General features: G+C 52.5%; 3 protein-coding genes across 3 annotated transcripts; all 3 read right to left on the bottom strand.

The window, feature by feature from the left end:
• Positions 1–409: 409 nt before the first annotated feature.
• On the bottom strand, positions 410–4,078 carry AYO20_01585 (hypothetical protein; the record flags this gene model as incomplete). Its single annotated transcript, XM_022639891.1, has 2 exons — positions 410–3,893; positions 3,942–4,078. The coding sequence occupies 2 exons, from the start codon at positions 4,076–4,078 to the stop codon at positions 410–412; spliced, it is 3,621 nt and encodes a 1,206-aa protein (XP_022504279.1).
• A 750-nt stretch (positions 4,079–4,828) lies between these two features.
• AYO20_01584 (hypothetical protein) lies at positions 4,829–6,493 on the bottom strand (the record flags this gene model as incomplete). Its single annotated transcript, XM_022639890.1, has 1 exon — positions 4,829–6,493. The coding sequence occupies one exon, from the start codon at positions 6,491–6,493 to the stop codon at positions 4,829–4,831; it is 1,665 nt and encodes a 554-aa protein (XP_022504278.1).
• Positions 6,494–7,338: 845 nt separating this feature from the next.
• Positions 7,339–10,290, bottom strand: AYO20_01583 (hypothetical protein; the record flags this gene model as incomplete). Its single annotated transcript, XM_022639889.1, has 2 exons — positions 7,339–10,201; positions 10,259–10,290. The coding sequence occupies 2 exons, from the start codon at positions 10,288–10,290 to the stop codon at positions 7,339–7,341; spliced, it is 2,895 nt and encodes a 964-aa protein (XP_022504277.1).
• Positions 10,291–12,472: the final 2,182 nt, after the last annotated feature.

The raw sequence follows: 12,472 nt of genomic DNA, 5'->3' as shown, positions 1-12,472 counted from the left end.
CGGAACGGGGTAGAATGTACAGAGGCACGCGGAAAATGATGACGATGAGCGAGCACGAATGACAAAAACAATGAGATGGTTATGATCACGACAAGTCTTTACGCATGAATAGAAGATAGAAAGAACCCTCTACACTGTGATGTAGATCATGTATCATTGCCAGATGATATAGGAACTTCCCCAGAAACTCCCCCAGACTCTCCCCGGCGCCAGACAGATCGGAATTGACAGCATCACCAAACACCCACCACATCGAATCTTGTTCCTTTACGATTCTGGCTTCCCCCGATGTCGATAGGAACAGGTTCGACCCATTTCCCTCGACCAAGCAATGATCGATCGGCCTCGTCGTCGTCGTCGTGCGATGCTCTTCCCCTTTGATATCGACAGCATCGAGCTCGGCTTGATTTCATTGCTGTGGCGGCGTGTAAGATTCCAACAATTCCATGACATACCACTGGTTCTCTTTTTTTGCATATTCCATTGCACTCTCGCACACCTTGGAGATGGGTCTAGGTCCATTGTAGTTATCCAGCAGCAATTTCACCATGTCAATGCGTCCCCTTTCTGCTGCTCCGTCGATTGCCCGTCTGCCTTCGATGGGGCTTGGATCGGCATCAATCTCAGCGCCATGTTTCAGAAGAATTTGTGCAATCCCCAAGGATCCTTGGATCGCGGCTGCTTGCAAAGCTGTGACTCCAGCCCGAGGGCCAGCTGGAGCGTTGACTGCTGCCCCCTCTGATAGCAAATACTGAACGAACTCAACATTCCCCATCTCAGCAGCAAGTTGAAGCGCCGTCCTCCCGAACCGATTACTTGATGGCGCAGCGTTGATATCAGCACCTAGTTCAATGAGTGTGCGTGCACACCGCAGTGCTACGGTGTGTCTGGCACCAATGCAGTCGGCATACTTGAGTGCGGCCTGCAAAGGAGTGTGTTGCGTGGGGTGTCTTCGGTTGACGTTGATGTGGCAGCCGAGCAGCAGCTCCACTATCTGGGCTCTCTGCTCGGCCTTCTCTATCCCATCTCTTGCCAACGAATCAAAAGTGCAGAATAGAGGATATCCAACATTGACATCGACCCCAGATAATACCAAAAGCCGTGCCATCTGGATATCTCTCCAGTAACATGCTTCGTCAAGAGCGAGTCGACGATGATCTTGATGCCACCAGTTCTTTTCGGTTGCACCTTGGGCCTCCAAATATGGATCTGCCCTATGCTGAAGCAGTAGTTTTGTCATTTCAAGGTCCGAATTTGCGACCGAAGCAATTATTGGCGATGAGGGTGTACGATAGCAGGTGCCAACATTGACCTGAGCTCCGTGGTCGAGAAGAAATTCGACAATGTCTCTGCGTTTGGCTTCCACCGCGAGTTGTAAGGCGGTCAAGCCGTCAGTGTTGGGATAATTTCCCTTGCTTGAGTCAGACTTGTTCACGTCGGCGCCAGCGTTGCACAGCATGGTAACAGCGCTCAGGTTGCTCATAGCAGCTGCCCAGTGGATGGGAGGTAAACAGCCGTCAATTGGAAGACCAGATATTTGCTTTGTGTTCTGCCATTGTATCCGGGACGGGCTGGGAGATGCATCGTTGGGATCTGCACCCCATTCAAGCAAAAGGGACATGAGGATCAAGTCTTGATTCAAAACGGCTGCTATCAACGGCGAGGATCCATCCCTAGACTTGCCGTTTGGAGATACGCCGGCTTCCAGCAACTCCAGTGACCGGTCATAGTTGTGTTGTCTGATGAATCCTTGAAGAATAGCTGTTGAATGATCTGGGTTCGAGCAGCAGTCGAGTTTCGCACCAGTCTCTCGTAACAGGTCGAATATGGCCCCGAAGCCTCTTTCTGCCGCTCGTTGAAGCGCTGTGCCTCCCTCTCTTCCGGATGAGCATCGATCCAGATCAGCTCCTGCAGAGATCAATCGCCGAACTATGGGTTCACTCCCTGAAGACACTGCTCCTTCAAGAGGAGACAGGCTGCAATCTTGCGTGTCGGCTGGGTTGATCATGGCTCCCCGGCTGATCAACATGTCGACCGTCGCTCCTCTTCCATGGGATGCAGCAATCGATAAAGGAGGTATACCGTATGCTGGATCCGCTATTGCTCCGTGGTCCAGGAGGTATTCCAAGATGGCTGGATCCTCAAGGCTGGCTGCTGCCTGTATTGGGAAGAGGAAATGAAATCGAGTATCCTCGTCGACACTAACCAATGTCGTCGCCGCTATTTCCCGAATGACTTGTTTCCTTGTCCTTTCGTCGAAAATGTCCAAGGTCGACCAGTTTGGATCCGCATCATGCGCAAGCAGTAGCTGGACTATGTCCAAATTCCCACACTGAGCAGCAAACAGGAGGGGAGACACGTAAAGCATCTCTCCCAAGGTTTTCATGAGACGCTCATGTTTGCGCAAGATTGGACCGTTTGGATTTGCACCATAATTGAGGAGGAGTCGGACCATCTCGGCGTCACCAGAATATGCCGCTACGCAAAGAGCCGTCCGACCACTGTTAGTCTCTCGATGAGAAAGGTGACATTCATTGACCGTCGCCCCTCTTTGAAGAAGCATCTCGACCGTTTCCACCCTAGCACCGTAACGGATGGCACTCACAATCACTGGACCAGCTGGTGCTGTTATCTGCGACTTGAGGAGGAGAGGGAGGAGTTCAACAGTTCTCCATGAAGATGCAGCCGCCGTAATAGCACAGCGTTGTTGTGCCCATTCAGCCTCACAAGCAAAAAAGCACCCAGGCAATTGAAAGTGCTCTTCAGCGATGCGTTCAGGCGATTGCCTGTATACTGAACAGGGAAACCTATGTTCAAATCGGTTGTCTGTTCTTTCCGAGGTTACAACTACGCCAGCATCAACAAGTACCTCAATAGTGCGAACGCTTCTCGACCGAACTGCCTCCACAATCAAAGTCACCGGGTAGAGGCCAGTAGACCACTGATTCATATTTGCCCCGTTTCTCACCGCACTTTTCACTAGGTTCGACTTGTCCAACCTCACGGCTGCAAACAGAAGTTCGGACATAATGGCGCGAGTGCTGGGGTCGTCTCCCAAACGAAGCATTTGAAAAGCACTAGGCTCAGCCATCTCGTCGAGAGCTATGACAAAGGCTTCAACTTCGTGCCGCCCCAGAATGTTGTTGGCCAGCAGAAGCGCCGCGAACGAGGTGAAGGTCTGCATTCTCATTTTCGAGTGGGGGTCTATTAGTTGATCGACAACGTTTTCGGTCTCCCCAGGCCATCTCTCGGGCATGTATGTTGCGATCTGAGCCATGGTAGATGCCAAAATCTCTCGGCTAGACCACCATGGTGATAGATTCAAGAGGTTGGTAATCCCTGCACTGACGATGTTACTGTCTCTAGCACCCTTCTGTGTCTGATGGCGATGATGATGTGCAAAGTCGGGGTAAGGAAACGAAGGTTGATCCGTTTCGATCTCCACAGTGAATCCGAGAATATCTTCTTTGCATGAATCATTGTACCCCAATCCCAGTAAATCATCGCTGATATCAAGGATAGCGGATGGTAGGGGTGATGGAGAACGACTTTCTTTCCTCGCCAAACTTGTCATGGCCAATTCGAGCCGAGTACATATCTCGTGCCATGGCAGCGAGATGACGAGACATCGGGGTATCTGGATCCTTGGGCGGATGAATATCCCTTCAGGAGTTCGAGGCCTCACGACCGTTTGCATCAGTGTGGGTGGATCATTTCTGGAAAGCTGCCTCTTCAGTCTTTGCTTTGAAATTAGTTGCCCATCCAAGAAGACATCCACATCGTCAGCCGTGAGATTCATGCGCTTAAGGATCAGGCTGAGGTCTTTCCAGAAGTTGCTTTTTTGTTTTTTCTGAACGTGCCAATCTTTGAAGCGCCTCATGTATTGAGACTTGCTATTAAGAGGTGAGCTGAAATCAGAGCCGTGTCACGAAAGTAAATACCTTGCCTTGAAGCCATGCTCGGTGGACATCACCTCTATCAGCTCGGTCATGGGCATGTCTTCGTCCTTATACAGGCGACAGATGGTCGGCTTGTGTTTGTGCCAATCGGCATTGGAGATTTTGTGAGGCACTGCCATGGTGCCGATAGGGGGGTGGGAAGCGTGAGAGGCAAAAGGATTGTGGCCGAGAAGGAAAGACGACCGCGCAGATGATGGTGCACCATGGTCGCTTTATAGCTTTCAGGAAGTGAGATGGCTAAATCGATGAGGCTGTCGTTTCATAGTATGGGCCATGTTGGCAAGGCACCTGGTATTCTGTGTCCTCTGGGCGCGGTCAAGCCACCCGTTCTGATTCGCTATTGCCAGAAGTTGACCCGAAGCGCAGAGGGAGGAAGCTTCGTTCTACCCGGAAAATGCGCCCCACCGCCAGCCCTTGGGAGCAGCTGACTGACCAACGGACCGGGGGAGTGATTGGCCAGGGTCGGAGTTTCGCCAGCCCAAACATTCGTTGGCCTTGCCGAAGAATTGTGCTTCAAGTAGTTCCCACCTCTTGCCGCTCGCACGTCCATTATTGGGTTGTATTGTCGTTTGTCCCTTCATGTTGATGGGGAAGTGAAGTGCAGGGCAACGCGGAAGTTGTAAGGTGCGTCCACGGAAATGCTTGGTTCGCGAAGATAGTCTTGCTTGTCTCCCCTCTCACATCAGAGACGCAAGAGAACTTGCAGGTCGGTGGAATCGAGGGCGGGGAATTACAGGTATGTCAATCAAGTCAATAGGCTGAGTTGGTTTGAGGAAAAAAGTCAACTCGTGTGGATGTGACGTACAAGGCTGAGCTTCAGCCTCACCGCATTCTCATCCATTGCTGTCTACTTCGGCCGCAACGCAGCCTCAACGCTTCACTGCCCGTCTCTGCAACATCTCAATATCCTTCCTGACCCCTTCCATCTCCTCTTCAATCTCTTTGTACCTCTTTCCCAGTCTCCCCATGATGCTCGCTCCGGGATCGATTGCCTCGTACTCGGCCAGTACGCTTTCCAACGAACCGATCCTGTTATCCAGCTCGTCCTCCTCCTTTTGCACCTCGGCCATCTTCTTTCCGATCACTTCCTTCCGCCTCTCCGCTTCCGGAGAAAACTCAAACTCTTTCCTCGCCTCCAGCACCAGCACCTGCGCCTTCAACGCCATCGCCTGTGCTACGGTGTCCAGGAAAGCAATCTTCGACATTGTGTAACGAGACAGGACGCCGTGCTTGGAGGTTTCGAGGTGCTGAATCTGCAGTTGCAGAAGCTGGCGCTGAAGAGTGAGCAGTTGCTGAAGAGTGGCGGTCAGCGTTGTCAGTGATGATGGGAGGACATTTTCGCGGAGGTCGGAGAGGTGGGATAGTTGGGTCTGGACACTTTCCCGCAGGTTCCAGGATACACGCAGGCGGCCCTGGGCGCTCTTAGATCTGCCCACCCCTTCGTCTTCCTCTCCATGCCCATTCTCCAGTGCAATATCCGACAATGCGCAAAGCGACGACTCGAGCTCGACGAGGCGCGAAGAGACCGCGTCAGCGATAGTGCCGATGTTCATCTTGAAGCGCACGATATCCTCGTAGAGAAGACCTTCTTCTTCTTTATCATCCTTCCTCATGCCTTGTTGTTCTCTCACCCCCCTCTGGCGCGAGTGAACATCATCTGATGACGACGAGGAGAAGGGAGATCCCGATCCGTCAAGCATGAGGTGTAGATACGCGGCAATAACACGAACAAGTTCTCCTAGATCCGGCGGTATATCTGTGACCACATTGTCTGTTTTCCCGCGTGTCAAGGATGAATTCGCCGTCATCGTCTGGCCCTGGAGATTGGACGTCTGGTTCGTGACATCGGCCATCTCGGCATTCGGTCCTCCAGCTCCTGCGTAGGGCGCAGTTGTGACGCCTGTGGCGGCGGGAACCGGTATGCGATTCTCGCCCCTCTGATGACTGCGCGGCGGCTCTGCCCCCGGGGATCGAAGATGGGATTCACTCGCGTCACCGTGGCTTTGACCTACGGAGAGGTTAAGACAGGCGACACCATCGAGCACGTCGCGGAGGATGCGTCTCTTGACCCTGGCGACCCTGAGGGCATGGAGTTGTTGATCGAGGCTCAAGGGTTTTTGTTGGTGTTTCTCATGCTTGCCTGCGCTGCCATCATCATCTTCCATGTTGTCGTCGTCGTCTCCTTCATCTTCGCCATCGTCATCCTCAGCCTGGCTGTCAAGTTCTTGTTCCTGACCCAGCTCTTTTTCTTGCCCATCTCCCTCTCCCTCTCGAGAACCACAATACCGAACCGATCCATCTTCACCCACGCCACCATCGCCCACACTCCTCTGTCCGCCCCTCCTCGTCACCCTCGTCCTCTTCTCCGTCCTGATCCTCCTCCTCCTTCCAACTCTCCACGCCCGCTCCCTCCCCTCCTCTTCCTTCCTACTCGACACGTCTCCCCCATCCAACAACTCCGTGGTGACATACTCCCACAACCTCGCAAAGGCGGGGTTCGCCTCCAAGTCGGACGCCGCGATCAATCGGATCATTCCTGTTGTCTGCCTTCAAAACTTGCCTTTCTGCCTATTTGCCTGTCCTCATCCCCCTTCACCTCTTCAGACTGGCCTCTCTGCGTCTGGCACACCCGAGTACGTTTAGAACCACGCGCGTCCCTCCCGGTTCTGATTGGGTTTGTCAACACACACAGCCAAGCAGCCAGCCAAACCACAAGACTGAAATCTTACAACGCGACCTCAGCCAAAAGACACCACTGCAGAAGACGAGGCAAAGACCCCCAAAACGGTCAAGAGTCCAGACGCAGATGGGCTCGCAAACGCAGCGACAGCAGCACAACACTAGTACCTATGTGAATGTGACGGACGTGGATTTTGGCTCCGCAAAGACATTGATGGTCAATTCAAAAGTGGAGCGGGGATTGAAAAGAGCCAAAATCGATTGGCTAAAAAAAAGGAGACAGTACTAACATCGCATACAATTTCCTCAGATACCCGGTGCTCGAATATACAAGTAGAAAGGAGCAGAAGACGGACTTGATTGGGTGCTACTGTTTCTTTTCATTCTTTGTTCATTCATTTCATTTGCGTTTCTCTCCAGTTTGAGCGCAGCGTCTGCCTTCTTACTCAGCGAAATGGGATACTGTCTACAAACGTGAACCGCCGATCTCAACCATCGGGCGAAACTTGCTGTGTGTTTCGGCTCAATTCCTGACAGCCGCACTTTGATAATAGATCTGTGCGAGTTTGATCACCAGTGGTTGCTCTGTTCAGTTGCGCAAAGCAAATTTTGGTCTTCGTTTCAGTCATTGCTGAGATCCATGTGGGATTACCCCATCATTCATCGAGCTGCCCAGCGATACCAATGTAGGGAAAAAAGCCTATTCCTCCTCGCTCTCCTCTGAGTTGTCATCGTCGCTACTGTCGCCCGTCTCTATCGAAGGTACGGCATTGGGGGAAATGGGTCCGGCGTAAGCTCCCAGCTTGCCCTTCAACTCCTCAATCTGTGCCTCCTGCTCATGTTTGCTCATGGGCTTGCTCTTCTTGCTTTTCTGATGAGCCGGCGCATGGTAGGCCTCGGCAGCATGTTCCACTTTGGGCTCATCTGGAGGGGGACCGGCATATTTTTTGACAAAGCCGAGTAGCTTCAGAAGTGCGCTGTTAGGGACTTCCTCGATATCCAGCTCTATTTCGTTCTGATCACTGTTGGCCAAGGATGGGACGCTCTGCTGAATGATGCGCAAGGCTTCCTGCATTTGTTTCTCCGGCAGCATGGCAATTCCGTTAGAAATGTACTGCTTCTCGGCGAACGTGACATATCGGTCTTTCTCTTGCTTCTTGGATTGGGGTTTCTTCTTTTCCTTCTTGTCCTTGCTGGGTTTGGAGACTGCGCCCTCGGATTTCTCCTTTTTGGGTTTCGACTTGTCCTTCTTCTTCGTGGGCGGCGATTTGGATTTCTTGACCTTCTTTTGCGTCAATTCACCCATCTGCTTCGACATCTCCTCAATCTGTGCCTGCAGCTTTTTGATCTTTTCGTTCCGCTCCTCTTCGCTATCACCCTCCGCTTCATCTTCGCTTTCCTCTTCTTCCTCTTCGTCGTCATCCACATCCGATTGCGTGACTGATGGTGGTTCCCGCGCAGCAAGCCAGTCATCCTTCGTCGCCCATTTCTTGTTGAACAAATCCTCCAGTTGATGACCAGAAGAGTTGACCAAGTCGCCTTCAGGGTTGAATTTGTAGCAGTTTTTGAATATTAGCCGGATGTCCTCCTCAAAGTCCTTGGCCTTTTCGTAAGCGTTGTTCTGGAGTTTGGTCTTCACCGTTGTCAAATCCATCGGCTTCTTGATGATCTGGAAGTATGTTGGGATGTTCAAGGCCACCGGATCCACGGGATACATGAAGTATTGGTTTGCTTGCCAGTGTTTTGCGTTCATGAGCTCCTTCAGAACTTCATCGCAGAACTTCAGTTGCAACTCATACTTCTTCTTCCTGGGTCTGCCGCCTCCAAACTCGGAGTTACGCTTAGTGGGAACAATGGCTCTCTTGGGTCGGCCATCTGTCAAACTCGAATCGCGTCGAATCAGAGGCATCCCATCAGGATTCGGTGCGAAAGCAGGAGTTGGGGGAGCGGCCGAGCTGGGTGAACTAGCTGCACCGACATTCGGCGTAGATGTACTCACGGACGGTCGTCGCGGAGGCGCTGTTCTCGTCGGTTCTTGTTTCTTGACTGCTTTCTTAACCTCTTTCGAAGGCTCTTCGATGCTGGCCTTGGGCAGGTTCCTCATTTGGCCATCAAACGATGCCTTCATTTTTCTGGCTTGTTGTGAGACTCCGTGATCGGGCCCGTTGAAAGTGAAACAGTTATGCACAATCAGTTCAAAGTCGGCCACGAATGTAGCCACCGACGAATATTCGTTGCGTTTCAACCGCTGGTCAATTGTGCCTAGATCCATGGGTTGCTTGATGATCTCTGGATATGTTGGGATGTTGAGTGCGACATAGTCCACCGGAAGTCTGAAAGGTCCAGACGCATTGCTCTTCTTTAGATTGGAAATCACTTTCTTCATGTGTGCCAGGCGCGCTGGTGTAACCGAATCGTCACCATCCTCCGTGACTGCCGCGGAAGCTTCAGTGTCGCCGTTAGCTGTGACTGGCGATGACACTACGGGTGGAGGTACATCCGGAATCTTGAATTGTGGCTCTTCAGTCAGCGGGCGGGGTTCGTCTGTCTTAACGCGCTTCGAGGCACGCTCTGCATCTTCGGCGTCTTCATCGCGTTCGTGAACCTGCTTGGTCGGTTGCGGCAACGCATCTGTCATCACTTGATCTTCGGGCTCAGCTGGAGCAGGGACGGCCGGTGTTGGCGCGGGTTCCCTGGGTTCTTCCACTGCAGGAGCCAACTCTGTGACCTGCACCGATTCTTCCGGCTCTGGTTGCGCGGTAGAACGATCTGAGAGCTTCTGGTCAGGCAAAGTCGCAGGTTCTGCTTGTGGTGCCGGAGGGGGGGATTGCGCGGGTGGGGAAGGAAGACCGATGTTTGTGGCGGCTGAATCGACGATCGGCACTGTTTGGAATGAAGTGTTGGCAACCTCTGGTTTGAGGGAGGTGGTTAGGTCAGCAGAGTTGTCGAGCTCATGTTTCTGGGCCTCGACCTTTGCCACAGCTTTTGGAGTCAGTGCATCAGAGTGCGGCGCAGTACGCAGATCGGATACCGGCAACTCGGGTGGGAGCGTTGGGGGTTCTGAAATATCCATGGTTGACTGACTTGTCTCCAACGGCGTGACCGAGGACTGGGTCTCTGCGGGCATAGAAGAGGGAATAAAAGATTCAGTCAGGTTGGATTCCGATATTGATGTCGCCACTGGGATGTTCGCAGATTGGTTGTCGGCTGAAGATTGAGGTTGCGAATCGGGAACAACGGTAGGGGGTTCCTGGACAGGTTCGCTGGGATGATCTGTGACTCCATTTGTGGCAGGTGGTGGTGGCAGCGCTGCCTCAGAGGAAACTGAAGGCGCCACTTCAGGGGCTGCTTCAGAGACAGTGTTTGTTACTGGTTCTGTAACTGCCTCTGTAACTGCGTCCGGCACTGCCTTGACTGAGTCTGGTTGCGCTGCGTCAACTGCAGGCTGTTTCGGTGGATTTGGATTCACTGTCGCCTCTGAATTTGATATTGACGCGGCCAGGTTGTCAGCAATATGAGACTCCTCTGGCTGCTCTGAGGTTGAACTGAATTGCGTTGGCAATCTAGTGAGGGTCAGATGAAACGAATTGCGCCGTGCCGGAAAGGTCAAGTCCACATACCCATGAGCCTCCATCTGCATTTCCACGTCCATGTTGCCAAGAGCGAGTGCGCAAATCTCAGGTCGATAGAGATCGGACCAGCCGAAAGGGAACAAGACGGTTTGGCGAAAAAGTTATTAATTAAGAAGTGAGATATTTTACAAGGCGCAACGCGGCGCGGCGAACTGGTGGCGTGTGAAGAAAAAGAACGGCAAAACAAAGGGCGCGCGCGCAAAGGTGAACGCGGGCCAAGAATGAATTCGCGAACAAGGCGCAGGGAGGGTCGAGATTAATAAATAGTCGGGAAGATGCAGACGGGATGATGGTGTCGATGCAGACCAGTGTCTTCCGTGGCGACACCAACTTCAACACCAGCCTCGCGAAAATCTCGACCGGTCATGTGACAAGCAAATCCAGGTCACGTGAAGGCTCAGAGCAAGCCTCGCCTCACCAGCGAGCTGCGTGTTTCAATTACAGGAAAAGGAAACAGGCAACAAGTCGGACACTGGAAGACAAGTGGCGACAGTGATGGCGACAATGACGAGGGCGATGAGGGCGATCGAAGATCGATGGCCGATGATGGATGGTAATAGACTTATTTGAAGAGGTGATGGGATGCGCGTGGGATGGATTGGGATTGGAGAATGTTTTTGTTTGTTTGGCGCGTCGTCAGCGGGCCGTGCAAGAGGGAAATCAGGAAAAAAAAAAGAGGTGGTTTCAGAAGGAAGGCCAGCCGAGCGGCGGTATTTCAGGTTGAGGTGCAAGCGACACAACAAAATTTGCGCGGAAGCCCGTTAAATAGGATCGGGCATTCGCAGCCACCGAGGGGGGTTGCAAGTCCACCAGGAGGCCCACTGGGCCAACTGCGCTCTGCGGCCCTGCAGCGACGCTAGGTGATGCTGACATGGGTATCCCTGCAGAATCTCCAGAGTGGATGCACAGAGTCGTCGTCGACCTGCTTTGATTGGCCTGGTCCGTCTCCTGCTGGCTTCCAAGGTTCTTAGCTCTGCCCAAGCAAATCGATGGCTGCCCCCCAAACTTCTGATTCCGAGTCCTGTGTGCGGCCCTGCCTCTTCCCATTTCTGCCCTTCCTTTCCCCTCCGCCTCCCTCCATCTCAAGTCGCCGCTGGTTGCTTGTTGCGTTCTTTGCTCCCCTTCTCTTTTGCCCACTCGTGGCCTGGTCTGACGCCTCGCGTACCTCGGGCCACCTGTCCACCATGCTGCCTTTGTTATCTCCCCATTCATCGCCGGACCCCTTTTTTTTTTGTGCCATCTTCCTTTTTGTGCGTCTCAAAATTGTTTTGAGCACTTCTGCTGGGTCAGCTTCAGCTGCTTTGATACACTCGATGCGAACCGCTTTTCACTTTTATTGTTGTTAGGCTTGGCAACTTCCTGAGCAATAATCATCCGTATTGACTTCTTAGCTCGCTCCGCACACCCGCTTCATCCCTGCCATCGATTCCATCATGATGACCGAAGTGTCGGGTCACGTGGCCGCACCTGCATGAGTCATGGCTGTTCCCCGACGGAGGGCGGGAGGCAGCACCAGACAACGTGTACGAGTCCTGTCGTGTCCTCGAACAGTATCTTTTCCCCCTCTTTGGCAGGTAATGTGCTTGAAAACTTTCCTGAAGGCATTGTCGAGAGGGATGGTCAGCTCGTCCGCGAGAAGGCTACCGAGTATGGTGGCAGCTTTTTGCCCCCTGTACTGTAATTTCCGCAACTTTCCGCCTTCACCGGTCGACCCGGAGGATGAGGGTGATGTCCGCTCCAGGCAGATTTTTTTGCAAACACGCAAACATCAAGTCTGTGCTGCTATTGATGATTAGGGTTTTCCTACCTCCAAAGTCAGACATAGAGTAGCTGCAGTGCAGTTCAACATCTTCGTAGATAGATCTGGTTCTGCCATCGACGTGCCCTTGCTTCTTGTAGTGTCCATGAGCAAAGAACAAAAGTGTTCGTAATGCCCGTTTGGTGATGGGGGCAATAATCTGGAGACACGTCAAATGGGCCTAGAATGACAGACACAAAATGCAAGTGAACATCAGGCGTCTCCCAGCTGGGGTCACAGCGAACATTTCCATTGTCATAGCTAGCGTATGCTAGAATTTAGAAATGCCGACCAGGTTAAGAATAGTTTCATAAAGACAGCAGGTGACAACAGAACTGATACAATGGTGAAATAGATTTCTGAGGAGAGTATTCTGAGAACTGTTGGCGGGCACCAACATTAGT

This window comes from Fonsecaea nubica, assembly GCF_001646965.1.
Source record: "Fonsecaea nubica strain CBS 269.64 chromosome Unknown Scaff6, whole genome shotgun sequence".
In the NCBI taxonomy this organism is placed as follows: Eukaryota; Fungi; Ascomycota; class Eurotiomycetes; order Chaetothyriales; family Herpotrichiellaceae; genus Fonsecaea; species Fonsecaea nubica.
Note: the sequence above shows the minus strand (reverse complement) of the source record. Positions and strands in the feature narration are given on the sequence as shown.